At 38.7% G+C, this 18,758-nt stretch overlaps 2 protein-coding genes across 3 annotated transcripts in view; one reads left to right on the top strand and one right to left on the bottom strand.

Moving 5' to 3' along the window:
* Positions 1–18,758, bottom strand: part of LOC111574438 (E3 ubiquitin-protein ligase Itchy-like) — a 218,840-nt gene that overhangs the window by 141,207 nt on the left and 58,875 nt on the right. The window lies entirely within an intron of this gene.
* Positions 1–18,758, top strand: part of LOC111577005 (vitamin D3 receptor A) — a 102,114-nt gene that overhangs the window by 68,452 nt on the left and 14,904 nt on the right. For both annotated transcript variants that reach the window (XM_055012999.1, XM_055012998.1), the window contains 2 exons: positions 9,790–9,937; positions 10,836–10,966. In XM_055012999.1, coding sequence (XP_054868974.1) covers positions 9,792–9,937; positions 10,836–10,966 — 277 coding nt within the window. In that variant the 5' untranslated portion in view covers positions 9,790–9,791. The remainder of the gene's footprint in view (positions 1–9,789; positions 9,938–10,835; positions 10,967–18,758) is intronic.

Raw genomic sequence — 18,758 nt, forward strand, 5'->3', positions numbered from 1 at the left:
ACAGTGATTTTACATAAACATCTCTTTAGTTTGAATTACTTTTAGATTGCAGGGAAAGGTCTCACTAAAGTCTATTTAAAGGTGCTACACTGACATGTTTGTTGTGATGCAGTGATTATTGTGACTTATCAAAAGTAGTTGATTTGAGGGCCACTTATTTGCGAGTCTTTATGTGTGTATTTGCGCATATTCAGGGGGTGTGTCACAAACCAACCAGTCACATCGGTTGCTCTGCGTAGCACACTTCTACTGCCAAGTAGGACACTATCTTATAAACAGACTTGGCACGTGCACATACACACACACACACACACACACACACACACACACACACACACACACACACGCATGCTCAGAAACCCTTCTTCCTTTTGCTGTCCTCAGGCACTTGTTGGCTCAGTGATCATGTTTGATGTGTTGTGACTCTGCTGTATTGTATGGTGGTCTACTAAAGCCCAGTGTAGGCTATTGATGCTGATTTGCATGCCTTATTTTGCCATTTTATTCAGCTTCTTTAATGCAGTTATGCGTCTGTGTCACGGATCAAGGCAGAGACTCAAGCGTAGGACGACAAAGACACAGCAGACAGGACTTATCAAATGTTACACATTCATTCACAAGAGTAATATTTACAACAAATACTACAAAGGAAAACAGGAAACTGACATAACAGGAAGTACACAGGACTAACGGGTCCCGAGGGAGATAACGGCCATTTCTCAATATCAAGTACGCTAAGTGTGGACTTGGTGGACGACATCACCATCTCAGCTCATCTACTCCAGTTATCTTTTCTGTGAAAAACAACAAAATGGAATATGATTTAACATAGTCCTGCCTCTTTATGTTTTAATATATAATATATGCATCCTTGATAATATGGGCGGAGCAAGAACACACCCGTGCTTTTCATCCATACTAGCTAGATGTGTCCTTTGAATTGCAGTACTTGGGCTCCAACTGATGAAGCTTCAGAAATCTGCAAGACACAAGTATGGACAACTACTGGCCAACTGCAGGATGGAGGGTACACTACGCTAACCAGAAATACTACAGTACAAGAGGCAGGACAAAATACAAATAGGCAAACTAACCACCAGACAGACCTAATCTTACGAAACAGATATTTTTTACAGCGGAGACTAACCAGGACGTGGCAAGACTAAGCTAGGAAAACTTAAGGCAGGACAGAGCTAGCAACACACACACGGCGTGGCAACACAATAAACCAAGTGGGAAGAGAGGGTAAGGGAATGCGGATGGAGAAGGAATGTGGCGTGTCAGGAATGGCGTCTCGGCAGGTGCAGGATCCAGGTGGGGATTTCCAGGAGGTGAGTCCAGAACGGACCAGGTTGGATATGGTCAGACAGGGCTGAGGTTTTAGCATGAGACAGACGGAGCAGGCAGGGAGGGTCGCAGGACTGAGGTGAACGAGATCATGGGTTAGTATAGGGTAAATTGGAAGCAAATATTAGCTCAGCAAAGGCCTGAGTTGACTAACAGGTTGTTGTTCAACGGTCCAGTGTCGTGTAGTGGTCTGACCCTGGCTTTTATGGTGCAGTTATGATGACCACACCCCGTCACAGGTGTGCTCACTCAGGAAATGATCCACCTGTATGCATTCCACACAGACCTTCACCCACATTAGGGGAAGGGAAAGGAAAGGAGGGAGGAGGAAGAGAAGGTTGAAGGCTGCAGCTAAGCAGAGCTGGACATGGAGGGCATGACAGTCTCTTTGTACTTATTTAAGAAATGTCAATTTATTTGTTTCCATACATTTCTACCTGTTCAGTCCTTGGATTTTTACTTTGTTTCAGCTCGCTTCCAGTATTGCTTGCCATGATATCTCCATCCTAAGACAGTTTTCACAATGTTTTTTGCAGTGATGCTTCAGCTTCAGCACAGACTGCCCATCACAGTCATGAAACTTGAGATGATTACTTGACATTTGCTGGTCTTGCTGTGTTTGACTGCCTGTTTCTAGCTGTAAATTTGCCAAGTCTCTTCCTCCAAGTCGTTCGGCTCATCTTTCTCATGTGCCTTAAAACCAAAATGTGCCTAAAACAGGGATGCGGGGTTTGGCTTCACAACTACATCAATAACGTTAATGTCAATAGATGCTCATTGAAAAGCAGTTGGCCAGTTAGTTGCTGTCATCCAGCTGATTCGAACAGTTATGCAGTCACCTTAGATATTTGTGATCTGGTGATTTTTGTAATTTTTGTGACAATCCTAAACTAAGTCCAAATTGCAGTATTATTATCTGCCTACCTGAGATTAGACAGACATTTCTGATGGCTTTGGGAAAAATGGCATAGCTGTAGGTCCACAGGTATGCCATTTTCGTTTCTCTATTACACACTGTTGGCCACCAGCTAAAGAGAAAAACCCTCCAACTTTGATCTTTGTGTTCTACGTTGAGGTTTGGAGTATTCGTCTCGCCAGTTCACCTGACATATCCCCCCGTCGGACGTTACGATATGAACCGATCCTGATATTCGCCTCGTTGCCCCCCCGCTCCGTTTGTTTTTTGGGTGGTGGGATTTTGAGTGCATATGCATGTTAAGCTCTGATCTGGCTGCCGCTTTGTTGTGCTGTAGAGGACTGGCGCTCATGTCGGTTAGCTGTTATTGAGGCCCACTGTGAGGCAGCTGGTGATAAAAGTAGGCCATGCTTCCTGTTGTGCCGCCTATAGAGTGAGCCCCTCTATTTCCAGTATAGTCCATTCCGTACAGTACCCTCCTATACTGACTCTTATACAAAACTAGGCAATACTGGGTTACTACTGAGCTTTTGAGACCCATTTCAAATCTCACAACCTTTTGTCAACCTGAAGACAATGCTGCTAGAAAATCTCCTGTAGCACTGTTCAGCTTTCAATTCCCATGAAGAGCAGCCCACTTGAGAGAGCAGAGAGGAACAGAGGACTTCACCAGAGACAAAATATCAACAGTACAATCATTTAATATTTGTACATTTTCAGTTTTCAGTGGCATGTGGCCACTTGGTAAACATGTCATATGAAAGGTGAGTACGCAAACACACGTGCGCAGAGACTGACAGTCCAGGTCAACTTAAAGTTTACTGTATGGTATACAATAGAGTTGGGTGAGCGAAGAAATATATGTGATTCAATGTTTTGTTTGTTTTGTTTCCCAGATCAAATATTTTTTGGGGGTGTGCAGGGTACTAACTATTCTAGAATTCTGGTTTGATTCTATTGTGCAGAAAAACAATCTTTCCTCTTGCACATGCCTAAATTCCGAGTCCAGGCCTGTTGACAATGTGTTTGTGAAACAGAGGACGAAAGAGAGAGAAACTGGCTTTTACCAAATAAATTGTTTATTTTAAAAAAATGTGGCAGGCTGCCACTAATAAATCATGGTCTGGAATACACTAATGCGACACTATTAAAACTCTTTTTTTCAAATAGTGTAAGACATCTTTGACCTATATTGGCAAGAGTCGACTGTTCAAAAATTTGAAAATATCACCCGAACTTAGAATACAGTACATACTAATCTTCATTATTGTTCAGCATGTAGCATATTTCTCTTCTCCCCTCCCCAACCATGTGCTGCTGCTATTCTCCAGCATGGGCTGTATCGGTTTTTCAAACTGTAACATCAGGTTTATGATGAGAACAAAGCATGAAGACAAACACAGCACAGTAGATTGACTGGCCTCCAAGGGGCACAGAAGGGGCTGGAGTGAAAGAGAAAACAAAAGCAGACAGAGTGTCACAAGAGAACTACATTCAGCTTTGGAAAAGGTACAGCAGTTTCCTCACTGCTGTCAGCTGCTCTGGGTGGGCTTTGCTAATGTCTGCAAGTCACAACGACATGTTTATAGGTTATTCATACAGCAGTTATTGATATTAATACTCATGGATCTTTATACATTTTCATATCTGTGAATATTAATCTTAATATCTTAAGATCTCTTAAGAATTTGATATGTTTTCTTCTCTTACGCTAACAGAGCATTGAGAGCATTGCATTACCTGAAACATGTATAAGAAATCTTAGTCTTTTTCAGCAAGTACATCTTATTTTTTGCTTGTTGACCAGTATTAAAGGCAGCAAGAGTAAGGTTAAATGTACCGGATTTAGCTGTAGTAAGACCGAACAGATCTTTTATTTATTTATTTTTTTTAAATCAAATATAATTCATTGGAAATATAACATAAATTGCATAATCCACAAAAGAATCCAGAATATGTAAAACATGTTTTACCATATTTAACAAGCACCTCTTCTATAACCTTTGGTATACTTCAGCATTCACTATTACAGCCTGCTCCATGATGGTTGTTATTATGTTTTAAAGCTATGAGTGCTGCTACTTTTAAACACACGTGTATTTTGATTCACTTCATACAGACAAACAAACTATTCCTCACTGATTCGGTAAGGAATGTCAGATTTCTCTCAGTGAGTGTGAAGTGGGGGGTTTAGAGATTCTAATATGACTAGATGTCACTGCTCAATGCATCGCAGAGAAAAATACTAGCAGAGTCGGGCTAAACAAGCAGAGCTGTAATCCATCTTGAAACATGAAGGGAAGAAAGAAAGATATTTTGGATGGGTAACTGCAAGGATTGCAAGACTTCTTTTGACATGACACAAGAATTTTAACTTTGAATACCTGCATTTCATACTTTAAATGAATATTGACAATAAAACACTGGCTTACTGAGACTCGTGTCCTGTAAAATATGACTGTTTGATGCTTCGATTGCAACTAAGATCCAGACTTCTCTCTTTACCTTACATATATCAGTCTGCACATGTGCACCCTTAGGATGTGACTTTGAAATGGTATTCCTCTTTAAGTCAAAGTTGGAAAACTGAAAGCTTGCAAAGATCAGTGTTCAGTATTTTGCAGCAGTATTGACATAGCATTGAATTTTGTTATTGCGTCCGCACTTGCAAGGACTATTGGTACATTGACTTATGTGTGTCACAAAGCTGTATTTGGAAAACATGGAAAACAAAAACACATTTCTGCTTGTACATTGTAAATTGTAAATAGTGCCATCTTTTGATAGGTAGTTAGCTAACCCTGACCCCAAGGACATACTCTTTAGTAAGTTAGTAAATTCTGCATAAACAGTTACATTTCTGCCATTTCAGGACTAAGCCTGCCCCTAATGATAATTTTCATAACAGTTAATCTGCCAACTCTTTCTTTATTAAACGATGGGGTTATACAACATCAAAAGTTAGAAATAAGAAACATAATTTTCCTAGAGCCTAAGGTTAGTCATTTAATGTGTCTTTTTATTTGATTATCAGACAAAAAAACCCAAATATTATATTGAAATTACTACAGTGTTAAGACTAAGACAAGCAGCACAACTTTACATTTGAGGAGTGTACTTACAAGAGAATTAATGACCAAATGAAGGATTAAGTTTATTTTGGCACATACTAAAATATTTCTTTGAACAAGTACTGATTGCTAGTAGCACTGTTGTGTAATAGTTGAGTTTTTTTGAGGATTTGTAAAGAGCTGCGCATCTAAGATATAGTCACAATTAAAAATTCAATTTAACTAGAAAGTAAAACTAGATGCTGAAGTGGGTACATGATAAATTTTGCCGTGGGGAAAAATAATGTTTAAAAAAAAAAAAAAAAAAAAAAAAGTAACATTAAAATCATAATCAGCTCTGTATTTGTATTTTAATCAGTATTTGTGTTTACAGTATAGTTTGACTGCTGCAGAGATAATGTGATCGTCTGTGTAATGTGTTTAATGAATCAGTTCTCCAGCGTACACACACACACACACACACACACACACACACACACACACACACACACACACACACACACACACACACACACACACAGTAATTTGAAGATAAATCCATGAAGAATCCATTATCCACAGCTGAGGTCTGTTTTCTCCAACAACATTTCCTGTCTTACCTTTCCTGATCCAATTCAGTTTGTTTTGCTGGCTGAATGTCACATGACCTCATATTTAGTAAGCATCTATATAAACATGAAATGTGCTGTCTCTGTCTCTGAGATTCACACAACCATTTTATGTCTCTGAATTATCAGTATTTTGATGCAGTGTATATGGAAAGTTTATAGTTTTCATTATTTTATTATGTTTCTTTGTTGTCAACTATCTTCAGACCAAGTATATGAAGTTTCTTTTTTCTTTAATAGATCAACAAAACACTCAAAAAAACTTTATTTCTTTGTCATTGCGGACTATTATGTGTAGAGTGGAGAGAAAATATGTAAATCTTTTTTAAGGTTCATGAATCAAAATGTGGAAAACTTGGGATGGATCTGACAACTTTCTGTATGCATGGTATGTACTGTATGAGAAACAAAACAAATGTTAAAATGGTTGGAAGAGAAATTGATAGCTGGAATTACCTTGAAGCTTAAAAAGACTGCCCTCTTTTCTCTGTTAGTTAATCCTGCTGTCTGTAAATAGATACAAAAGCAAATTATTAGGGAGCGAAAATGAGAAACAAGTGAGAGAAAACAAAGGGAAAAAAGAGAAGAGTGCCAGAGAGCTGATTAAAGGACAAATAATGCTCAAGTTGTTCATTACCAACCTGTAGCTGAATCACACTGCGGTTAATCAGTACTACTAATGAAACTGCAGGTTGTTTTTACGGGTGTTTATACCGATCTGTCGAGATGTTGGGCACTCTGCCTCTCCATTTCACCCCTTCCAGTTATTTCATTATTCACCTGCTGCTGCATCAGTAAACAAAGCTGTTTGTGACATGATGACTAATGGTGTATGTCTTGTTTTGTGTGTGTGCATCTGTCCTATTAACATACTCCTCACTCACTCCAACACGCACTGTAACCTGAAATCACTGATTTGCATACACAGGTACACACAAGCCAGGCATAGATGGTCAACATGCATTAAAGCAGTGTTTCTCAAATAGTGGGGTGCGCCCCCCTGGGGGAGTGCAGAGGCAATGTCAGGGGGGCACGGGCGACTGGGAGGAAAAGGTCCGTCTACATGGAACTAATTAGCTGAACTGTTGTTTTAATGTTGGCCTGTTTTTTGCAGCGCACAACAATACTGAAATTGCACTGGTCCATAGACTGTATATACACTGGCCTTTGGGACTCGAAAGTACGGACTCCCGAGAACGGGAGAACGCATCGCTAATGTGCAGTCAGAACACAAGCGTACTTGATCACGTCACGTACTCTGCTCATCTACTCCAATTATTTTTACCAGTGATATCAAACATACGGCCCGTGGGTCACAATCGGCCTGCCAGACGGTCCATTTGTGTTTTTGTAGATAAACTGTGATCTGGCAGTTACAATGCATGTGTAAATGATGAACTGAGGCATAATAGGTTACTGTTGAAATTGAACTTGTTTTCCATAAGAAATTTCAGGTTCATAATGTTTTGTAAAAAAGATAGTTCATTAAATGTAAACATTTTCAGAATGTACTTTTTTTTTTAAACTAAAACAAAGGGGAAAAGTTGGAATTGTGGTTATTTATAGGTTATTATGCTGTGATTTTACTGGTGGGGCCCACTGGAGATCAGATTGGGCTGAATGTGGCCCCTGGGCTGAAATGAGTTTGATTCCCCTGATCTTTACTGTGAAAAACAACAAAATGGAATCATAAAATAACACAGCCCTGCATATTTACGTGGAAGTTTTTTGTCCTCTGAAGGGGGGCCTGACAGAAAAAAATTGAGAACCACTGTATTAAAGTAATATCCCACCAACACTGAAGTGTGTGTGTGTATGTGGGTGTGTGTGTGTGTGTGTGTGTTAGCCTGCGTTCCCAGTATGGTGTATTCTGAGTAATGTGACTGATGCTTCACAGCTAGATGCTGCTGCCTCATGTGTATGTGGGTTAGTATTTTCCTGAGAACTCGTATTGAATTTCAAACTAGCCCTGATGTAATGAGACCTAATGGAGGCTGACTATGTTTGTGTCCATCCTTCACATGTTTTCTCACCTGTGTTCTCTCCCCCTTCCCACCTTCTTCTTACACTTGTCTTCCATCGCTCTTCAGCGCCAGCTCCTCCTATCTTTTTGTCCTTGTTTGACATAATCCCAGTCCTACTTCTATGCACGCCAGCTCCCCACAGGCTATATTCTGCAGCCTCGTCACTCCTGCTGTGCTCTAAGTTCACTGCATGCACCCCCCTCCTCTCTTTGTCCTCATTTAGTTGTCTTCCCCTCACATGACCTCTCTCTCCCTGTAGAGTTATTTGTCAACAGGCTCAGATCTGTTTAAGCTTAACTATATATCCATTAACTATCCACTAGCATTGGGCATTTACATGTTTTAGTAAATTTGTAATCCCTTCCTGGTATTTTCTGCAATTTTTTATTTCACTTCCACTGCTTTGTTTACTCTTGAACCTTCTCCTTAAATTAAAGTAAAAATTCAGATTTTACCATTGGCTTGTCATGAAAGGCAGTTCCACTCTGTATGCTACTGCATAGTTTTCACTCTTCCTGTTCTCTGGTGTTGTATTACGTGCAAAAGTTTAGCTCCACAACCCGACACTATTTTTGTTTTTATTTTGACCTGGAGAAACAATCCCCAATTTTAGTCAGTAACAGCTGATAACTTGGAGACCAAAATGAACAATCTTGGACTCTATGGATCAAAAACATTTGTGGGAATATTGCAATACAAGTCTCCTTATCCTTATTACCAAACTAATAAGAGAGACAAAGAGAATTTAAACTGTTATAGACACAATATTCAATATTATTGAATGCATATTAAATGTAGTAAAATGTGAAACACAGTGTAGATTGATTGCATCTCATAATTTAGTAGGGGATGTCTTATTTTCTGTTAAACCATTATTGTCCCCAGTTTTAGAATTTTCATTAGCCTTATTCAGTCTAATTATTAAAGAAATAGCATCCTTTGAAAAAGAAAAAAAATGTGTACCATTAAGCCACTACATTAAATTAGTTGACTTCAGGCAGCTAGCATAACTTGATAAATATATTTCTCTGTAAGTTATTTTTTTTACTTCATTCTACTTTTTGGCATTTCTCTTTAGTCAGATTTTAGACAGAGGCGTGCTTTCAAAAAAAGACTGATATAGATTACTTTGCTCACAGTTGACAGTCGGTGTGTGTTCTTCTACTGCTGTTTATCTCCCATGGGATGGCCAGATGGTGTATGTTTGGAAAAAAATAACACCATGGACAATACTTCTCTGGCAGTATTAAATGCATCAGTCATCAGTTCTTTTTCCCATCAATGCTATAATTTCATTGTTTTATGATTTGTGTGTGTGTGTGTGTGTGTGTGTGTGTGTGTGTGTGTGTGTGTGTGTGTGTGTGTGTGTGTGTGTGTGTGTGTGTGTGTGTGTGTGTGTGTGTGTGTGTGTGTGTGTGTGTGTGTGTGTGTGTGTGTGTGTGTGTGTGTGTGTGTGTGTGTGTGTGTGTGTACACTTGTGTCTGCTGACACATTCAGCCAATAGCTGCAAGCTGCAGAAAGTGGTTGTCATTGCCTTTTGCTAAATATGCTAATCACCCAACACCTGTTTGTATAAGAAGAGGAAAATGCACACCTCCCCATCTAGCACACACTCAAAGACTCCCACACAACAGGCAGAGAAAACAGATTTTTAAGCTTTGTTTGAGGTTGGTTAAATTTATGGATGCACATTCACAGTATATATATATTTTTAATCTCTTTTGCATGTTTTTGGGTTCATGCGATTGACTCTGAAGCAAGGAACAGGCCAGCAGTGTCAAGCAGGCTTTAATGTCTTTCTTTCTTTTTCTTTTTGTCCTTAGTGATGGAGCCCATGACGGTGACAACGTCAGTGGTCGGACCAGATGAGTTCGACCGCAATGCCCCGCGGATTTGTGGCGTGTGTGGGGACAAGGCCACTGGCTTCCACTTCAACGCCATGACATGTGAGGGCTGCAAGGGTTTCTTCAGGTGAGCGGTCTTCGAACTTACGTGTTTTCCATGTCAGTGACATGCTCTATGTGCTCTATATTGGGCATGTTTTATATTAATCATTTTTCTGCATATTTCTAAGGCTTATTTTGTTGTCAGACAGCCCTAAGAGGTATTGTCTTTTGGACTTATTGTAGACTCTTTTTGAAGCTCTATATAGTTTAACAAAAATGTTCATTTTTAAGTTTAGGAAACAATCATCGATTATTTTTTATTCTTCCTAAATTATTCATATAATATGTGACAAGTGCTAGCTCATTGTTTGTGGACACTGGCTGGCCATGCTAATCCCTAACATATTGCCTTTACTTTCAAAGAGGAGTATGCGTGTATGACTGCCTAATGCCAACATACGCTGTTGCTGATGTTTAGGCACAGTATGTTTTATGTCTAGTATGACTAAATGAACATCTATGCAGTGCTTTCAGAAGAATATTCATTATTTATTGGTGTCTGGAATCCTGTAATTTTTTTTTCTTTTCTTCACCATTCCTCACTTACTTTATCTCTCTCTCATAGTGCAGATATACTTTCTCTTAATCATCAGGAACTGGTAATAGGATTCGGTATAAAGTATTAAATTAATGTGTACCCCACTAGCACAAAGGAGAAGAACAAAGACATTATCCTTACAGTCACTTTGTTTATTGATGTGGCTGTGATGCTTGTTTTCTTTGTTTTGTTTTGTTTTTTAATCCTATGGTAACTCATTTTGACAGGATTGCTTATTTCACTATAGCTTACAGTTTATTTTCAAGTGAAAGCAGCATTTATAGCAATAGCAGTTGCTTTCATTACTCATGATGTCTTTTGTCTTTTCACCACCCCAGAGAATAAAGGATTCTACATAACTGTTTATCATTTTGTACTCCTCTAGACGCAGTATGAAACGTAAAGCTTCATTCACCTGCCCATTCAACGGAAGCTGCACCATCACCAAGGATAACCGGCGCCACTGCCAGGCCTGTCGTCTCAAACGCTGCATTGACATCGGCATGATGAAAGAGTGTGAGTTGACCTTTTTGGACCTTTGCTATTATAAAAGAGCTGCTGATTTGTTGGAGCCACAGCAGGAGATGGAAATTCAAATTCAACTATTTTCATTTTTAACATTTTTAAGTGATTGGGTGTGAGCTGTACTCGAAGTTTTGATCTTATGCTGTAAAGCGTGGGTAGATGTGTGTTCTGAAACACTTGAAATTAGCTAGAACCACGACCGAGGAGACAGTTGGACCTTTTTGCAGCTTAGCTTTATTTTGCACAGTTTTCTTGAGGCAAATGACAATACTTAGATATTACTCAGTACTATCTATTTTATTTCATTTCATTTGACAAAAAACTCAAAATGGGAAATAAATGAAATGACTTACTGCCTACATGTCTGTCTTTACAGTGGGTTAGTAGTCTGAGACCACATCAAATATCTGTCTTGTTTTTACATAACTCTGGGCATAATTAGAGAGTCAGGGGATTTAGAAACTTTTAAAAACACAGTATGTTCTGACATGTAAAATTAAGAAGTTTTTAAAATTCTGCACAATTTCAAACTGCTGAATTAAGCTAATTTGCTTCACTGATTATATAAACTCATTGTACAACATGTCAGTTTTCTTAAGTTCTGTCCTTACATTGAAAAAGTCTTCAAATGACACTCAATTTGATTTGACTGTTTTTAGCCGAGGTTTGTTAAAGTAAATCAATCTGCAGCTATTGTTCAGCTTTTAGAAATATGCCTGTTCCTCAATTTTTAAGCAGGAAACTGTCATAATGCTACTTACTAAGTTGCATTATCATAGTGGGAAGGATTGCATCAGAATTTAGCTAAAGTCTTCAGAAGTCAAGTTGTTTCTCAGAATCAAATTAAAGGCTAGACTGAAGTTTTCCAAGAAGGCAGTACATGGCCCTCTAAAACACTTTGCAGAAATTGTGTCAGTTCTATCCAAAGCACGATCAGGCAATCCAAAAGAGACCACACTGTCTGAAGATCAATACATCAAGGCTGTGTTCACCAGGAGGCAGAAAAGCAACTTCAGTAGAGACACAGAATTTGTTAAACAAAGAACACAACACTCCAATCAGCAAAAGTCCGGTCAAAAGAAGGCTGTGTAGTTGTGCTGTCAGAGGAACAGTAGCATTTATAAACCACTTCTCAGGAGAAGATGCAAGATCAAATGCTTTAGTGAACTCAGCAATAGCAGCATTTCACAGAAACTGTTTGAAAAAAGCCCAATTTAACGAGAAATTCAAGTTAAAGATTCATGGTGGTAACAGAGGGGTGTACGTATGAAGACAAACAGGAGACAGAGAATGATACCAACATGTAAAAAAATCCACAATGAAGCATGATGGTGGCAGTGTTAAAGTCTGGGGCTGTTGATCTGGAGTTGGACACATGTACCAAATCAGTGTCACCCTCACCAAGGACAAGTAGCACTCCATTCTTTAGAGACCTTCTGGTTTACATTTTCATCTAGAAGGATTTATACTAGAGCAGGAGAATCAGCCCAAACACACCTCAAAGCTTTCAGGAACTATAGTATACAGTAGGATGAGTATGTCCCTGTGAAATTTCACTTAAATATAACATAAATCCAAATTGCATCACTTCTCACTAACTGCATTCTTTTGAAACTGAAAAGTAGCGTATTTTTCAAAAACTTTAGAAAGGCTAGATTAAAAACAGGCCCCAATGTAAAAAGTCAGTGCAACAAAAGTAAATACATGTCATCACTGAAGCTAAATTGAGCCCACCTATGATTTCCAGTTAGCTTATATAAATCATATATTGTACAACGTATTATAAAATATAGTCGGAACAACATATTAAGTTCTAGTTCTAAACCTGTAGAACTGTAGAACTAGGCTCCACTATACAGATAAGACTGAAGAGTTATGTAGATTAATGCTGAGGGTGATGTTAAGGCAAGGTGTAACATCTTTGCCTCCGCTAACATTCCTTTGATGTAGTATTCACTTGGACATCTGAGATACTGTACAGCAGCTGCTCTGATGCTGCTTCTGTATTAGTTACAGCCATTGCTGTATGAGCTACAATAAACTTGAAATATTTTTTTTTTTTTGTGTTTAACCATGCAGTATTTTACACGACGCCAAATTTCAACGCATCCTCCAACTAGTAATAGATGTAATTTAAAAATTTTTGGTGCTACTACTCTTTCTGATTCTGCTGGTCAGTACTCTTATCTGTGCTTAGTGTGTTTTTTATGAAACAAAAACGAAGTGAATCAATTTAGGAATATTTTGACCAAATTACTTAATAGGCATTAACGTAGTGAAGAGTGGAATATAATGAAAAAGAAATGGACTACATGCTGGACTCCACTGTCACATAGAGGTGCAGGCTTTTTACGATAAACCTACGGCTAGGTGCCACTTTTTCACCCTCTCCTCTGTTATCCTCCCACTACATGCCAATGTGAAGGGGTTTTGAAATGGAAATTGCTTTGGACCTCCGGTAGCAAAGGCCGGAGTCAGCTGGTTCGTTGTCACTGCAACTTATAAAAAGGTCACAAAATCTTTGAATGGGTGCCTTCATAAATTCAATCTGACCTTTGGTCTCTGATTAGAGCAAAGTAGACAGTGTCCACTCACAAAATGAACAGGCCTTCCTCATGAAATGCAATATTCTGCTTTAAACTGCTCAGCATTGTGTGAGAATTAAAAACCCAACTGTGAAGAGCTTAAATGTAAGTACTTTGTGCTTATAAAATCTCTTTTACTCTTCACTTTTAAGTGAAACATTTTATTAAGTTAAATTAAAAATGCAAGATTTTTTCTTTGACAGTATTTTTACTGTGGGATGTTACTAGCCATCAGCTGAACAGTCAGCTGCCTCATGCTTACTTTAATCATTTACACATGGTCATTTAATTTAGCTAACTCCGCATTTGGTCTCAGTGCTGCTAGCATACATAACATACCTGGGTTATAGAGGGACGAACTATGAAAGCTCTGTGCTACTCTGTCTGTCTGTGATGTCCTTTTGCTGGATGTTTTCAACAGATTGCTCATGATTTCACTCTTAAATGCAACTGTGAGTGTTGTCTGTGTCAACTGACCCAGACGGGCACAACTTTCTTCTAGGTTCAGAAAGTGAAAATGCATTGTATTGTTAATATTTTTGTCTTCACAGGACTATCTTAACAGGACTGATGCAGCAAAATGTGCATATGAAGTTCCTCTCATTTTCTAAAATACCGATAGCAGGACCGTTAAGATCAGAGCTTATTGGTCCTCGGGTATTTACAAATTTTGCTTCGTGACTCATTTAAGACTGGGGATCGATGCCAATCCCTGCCCCCAACTTAAAGCCAAACATTTCAGTACAGTGTGAAGACCAGGTAGAAAACTTTCCTTTACTGTTTTCCATTTTTTGACACTGTAGCTTTAATTAAACAGTAAAGTTAAAAAAAATTGTTTTCCAGTACTAAATCAGTTTGATATTAAACATCATAAAATCCACCTAATAAGACTTTGGAACTCTTGTTTGCTTACTAGAGCTGGAGAGCTTGGCAGGTGCTAGCAGTGATCTGGCTTTTACCCTAATCTTTAAAGACTTTCACAAGGAACAGCAGCCAGTAGAATCACAAATTTGTTGTAAATTGATCTGATTTGTGGCAAGGAGATGTGCAGTAGTGGATATGCATGAGGATGCTGGTACCATATGGCAGTCAGTCTTGGTCAAATAGTTGCTGCAAATAATAATGTTTTTAATCCTGCTTTTATTCTACCAGATGGATGCTATCATCAGTGCAGTTCAGTTGGTAGTAGTAATTCACCACTGAAGTAAGATTGCCTTATATGCTTGAAAGGCAGTTTGACAGTTTTCTGCTCTAAGCCATGTTGGTTATGCATACAGCACCAGGCCTGGGTGTAATACAAGAAGAAGGTGCTGTGAAGGCAGAATGAGACATCACCTTATCACTTGTTAACACAAAATGACACTTTGTCACAACTGATTCATAATGACCAGCATAAAGGGGTGCCTTTTTACTGCATGTTTACAAATGATCACATTATACAGTCTTCATTACATAACTGATCTTGCATCTCATTTATTTAAATATGAAAGAGTGATGAAGCCTCCCTTTTCTTTTGTAAGTCATTATGCATTAGAATTATGGCAAACCCACCAGTAGGAAATACCACCAACAGCAAAGCATCAGCATAACCATAACAAGTAGTAGATGACAACAGAAGAATAAGAGAGTGAGGAAAGGAAGGTAGGAAGGAAGCCGGGGGCTCGGGGAGGTGGGGCATGTGTTGGGGGTTAAACTCCTGTTCAACAATGGCTCTCTTTCTTCAAAGAGACACACAATGGTCGAGCCCACATTTCATTCACAAACAGACTATGTGTGTGAGAGTGTGTTTGTGTGAAAGAGAGATGATGCAGGACAGTGTTCAGACTGATGATATCCACCATGTTGATCACAAACAGCCATATTACACTGGAGTGTCTGTGTTTCATTGAGGAATGATGAGAGAAGAGCGAACAAGTAAGAGGAGAGAGAGAGAGAGAGCAACTCTTGTCAGGCTAAAATGGTTTCTTTGTTTGTCACAGCTAGTATACACATTCATGAGAAGAATGATGCCCACTGTAGTCACTGCTGAGTATTACAGCTGCTCTGCTAGCCTCCACTGTGCCTGCTTGTACTGTATGTAAAGCCGTTTTTTTCAAATAGAGGTCTGTACCACCTGTTTAAGATCTGACCACTTGAGGAAAAAGAAGCCTGTTTTAAATAATCTTACGTTAATGCCAGCTACAGTTGTTGATAATGAGGCGCTCATCGGTTAATTGCCATCAATAAATTAACTGATTAAAAATACATTAACCAAAAAGCAGAAGATGGAGGCCATGCATGGTAGCACATACAGTTGTGTTCAAAATAATAGCAGTCCCACGTCACTAGCAAGATAAATCACTGTTTTTGTTAGAATTCCAACTTCTACACTACAAGTAAGTTTCTAGAAGGTTTAGTAAAGGTATAGAAAACCAACAGACCCACACTAATTAGGGCCCTCTCCGACTAGTCCTACGAGAAATCAGTGCTTGCAAAAGGTTCCAAGGTATGTATTGAATATGCTCAAATCGGCATTGGGGGAATGGATATGCTATCTCGGCTGCAATCTGAATGAAAGTGGTATGTTGCAAATACGCAACAATAGGCGTCAAGGGGTTAACTGTATCAATAATGTTACTGCCATGAGATCACATGAGGTGGGGCACAGCTCCCTACTTCCTCCCTCACAATTGCTGACACTCTGAACCTTATGCTGCTTCTGGGTATATTTGTTTCTGTCGCATTTTTACTCACTGTGGGCTCATTTTTCACTGCAATATAACGTCCTGCACCTCTACAGAAATGGTACAACCATAGCTAGAAAAAGAGAGAATTCAATTATGTCCTTTTACGCAGTATGGCATAATAATGGCATAAATCATTAAAAAAGAAAAACATGCGTGTCCTGCAGCTGAGTCACTAATGGATTCTCAGAGAGCAGATTTTGTTGTTTTTGATAGAATAGGGATTCCGAAATCAGATTGGGTCTGTTTAATCAGGTAGAACCAGAAATCATGTTGAAACTCCAATGATTCCCTCTGTTTCTCACAGTTTCTGGTCCTGATAAATGTGTGTAATTTTGTCCAGTTTGTGAAAGACAAAAGGCCTCTTAAATCTACCACTGACTTTTGGAGTTCAGAGTGTTAATATGGCCTTGTCTGTTTGTGCTCTTTCTCTCGTCCATGTGAAATGTACAAATGTCTCTTCTGTCCAGAGAGGTGTCTACTTGGAAAACAATGGTAAAATGTGAAGCAAAAACAATCGCAGGGCCTTTTATACAGCATGCATTCCAAGCCGTTAAAGAAAGTTACAGTAGCGTATATGAACCAGGATGTGCACCTTCAGTAAAAAAATATTAAATGTTCCCTGACACTTACTCATGTTCATGTGGCTGCCTGCATCTGCTGACAGCCTGATCCATGTTTAAATGTATTTTCCACATAGAAATAATATATAAAAGTTTGAGAAAATCTCATTTTGAGCTTGTTCATCCATGTCTCTTTGTCTGCTTTGTATGTGTGTATCCTTTTTTTAAACTGGGGACAAAGGTGAAGATACTGGCAGTGAGCATTGATTGATTCAAAATTAAAAGCCTTTCATTGTTTTTGTTTGTTTTTTTTCTGATTCTTTGGTACTAAGTTAAAGTTGCATTTCAACACAGAGACAGGTTCATACATATTTCTTCATACCAGCATATGGAGTGAACTCTATAAAAAGCCCACTGGAGTGTTTGACATACCTGTTATTTGTTTAGAAAAATCACAAAAATGTCACTGTTTATTAGAGCCAGAAACTGTATAAATAGAGAGAATTGTCAGATTTTTCACTTTCCACAGTTCTTCCAACAGTTCTTGAACTAACAATATGTGGCTTTCAGTTTCGTCAGAAAATGTAACCAAATCCAGGTTTAAATTTGTGATATTCAATCAGAATCACTTCATCAGACATGTCATATATAAAAAGTTGTCAAAAATTTATCATTTGCATTAATTCAGTAAAAAAACAAAATTTGCACTACCAGTGCAACCAAAAAATCATTAGTGACTCAGCTGTAACAAACAGTGTGACGAAAATTCAGCTAAACTGGACTAAAGCAGCCTGAGATTTCACAGAGCAGACAGGAGCCAATGAATGTTCTGTGCATGTATCTGTGATTACAACTGTCTTTTGTTTTTTGCATTTCAGTTTCGCTGTGTAACTTCTTACATATGAGTTTACTCAGTTTAAAATAATCTCAACCTTTTTACTCTGCTAACAACACTGTCAGATGTACAGCTTCAAGTGGTTGCTTAAAAACACTTTTCTAATTTAAGTTTGTTGAATAAAATGTCCCTTACCTTCAGGATGTGGTTTCAAGATATTAGTAAGAGTTTTTTTCCCAGTAGTATTGTATGTTTATGAACAAATACTTTCAGTCACAGTTACCATCTTTTTTGGTGGGTATGAGTTAGTGTGCCTGTATGCTAGCCTCTTCCAGCTGGCAGCTTTGTCTAAGCTTCCGCACCATTCACATTAGTACTGTTTGTGTTTGTGTGCCCTCTGTGAGCTGTGCCAGTTGAGTTTGTAGTAAACACCTCGATGCTGTCCTTATTTGACAGAGGTTAGAGAGATGCCAGGAAAAGACCTCCCCGCTTGTCTGTGTGTGTGTGTGTGTGGGGGGGTGTGTGTTTTCATGCTTGCAACGTTTGTGTATATTTGCATGCTTGAGTGGGTGTTTATTTGTAACAGGATTAGAATCACAGAAGAGTTTCTGAAACATTTTAGCCTTTAGATGATTGAATTCCCGCCCTCAGTGTCTTTAAGTAGCCAAACTGCTCCTGTGGAGTTGTCCTCCATTTGGCTCCCTAATTCAAATTCTTCATCTCAGACTCTTTTTTTTATTCTGTCCCTTTGACAACGTTTTCACGCATATTACCATGATTGCCAGATGCTCAATTTGTAGTTGCTTGGACCTCACACATAAATGGAATCAAATGGAGGCATACGGTGTGCATCCAAAAACAAAACTGTGGTCTCCTAGTTTATTTATCATATCTTAGTGTTTGCATTAGTTTGTATTTGTATAATGTGTGGTCCAAAGATGACTGAGCATGATTGAACAGTTTTCATGTTTGTAAAACAGCAAGAAGTTATTTATAGAAATATCTATACTCATTGCACACTTGTAAAATAACACATTTGATATAGCAGTGTGTCAACCAGCATGTTTCTTACAAATG

This window comes from Amphiprion ocellaris, chromosome 8 (genome assembly GCF_022539595.1).
Source record: "Amphiprion ocellaris isolate individual 3 ecotype Okinawa chromosome 8, ASM2253959v1, whole genome shotgun sequence".
In the NCBI taxonomy this organism is placed as follows: domain Eukaryota; kingdom Metazoa; phylum Chordata; class Actinopteri; family Pomacentridae; genus Amphiprion; species Amphiprion ocellaris.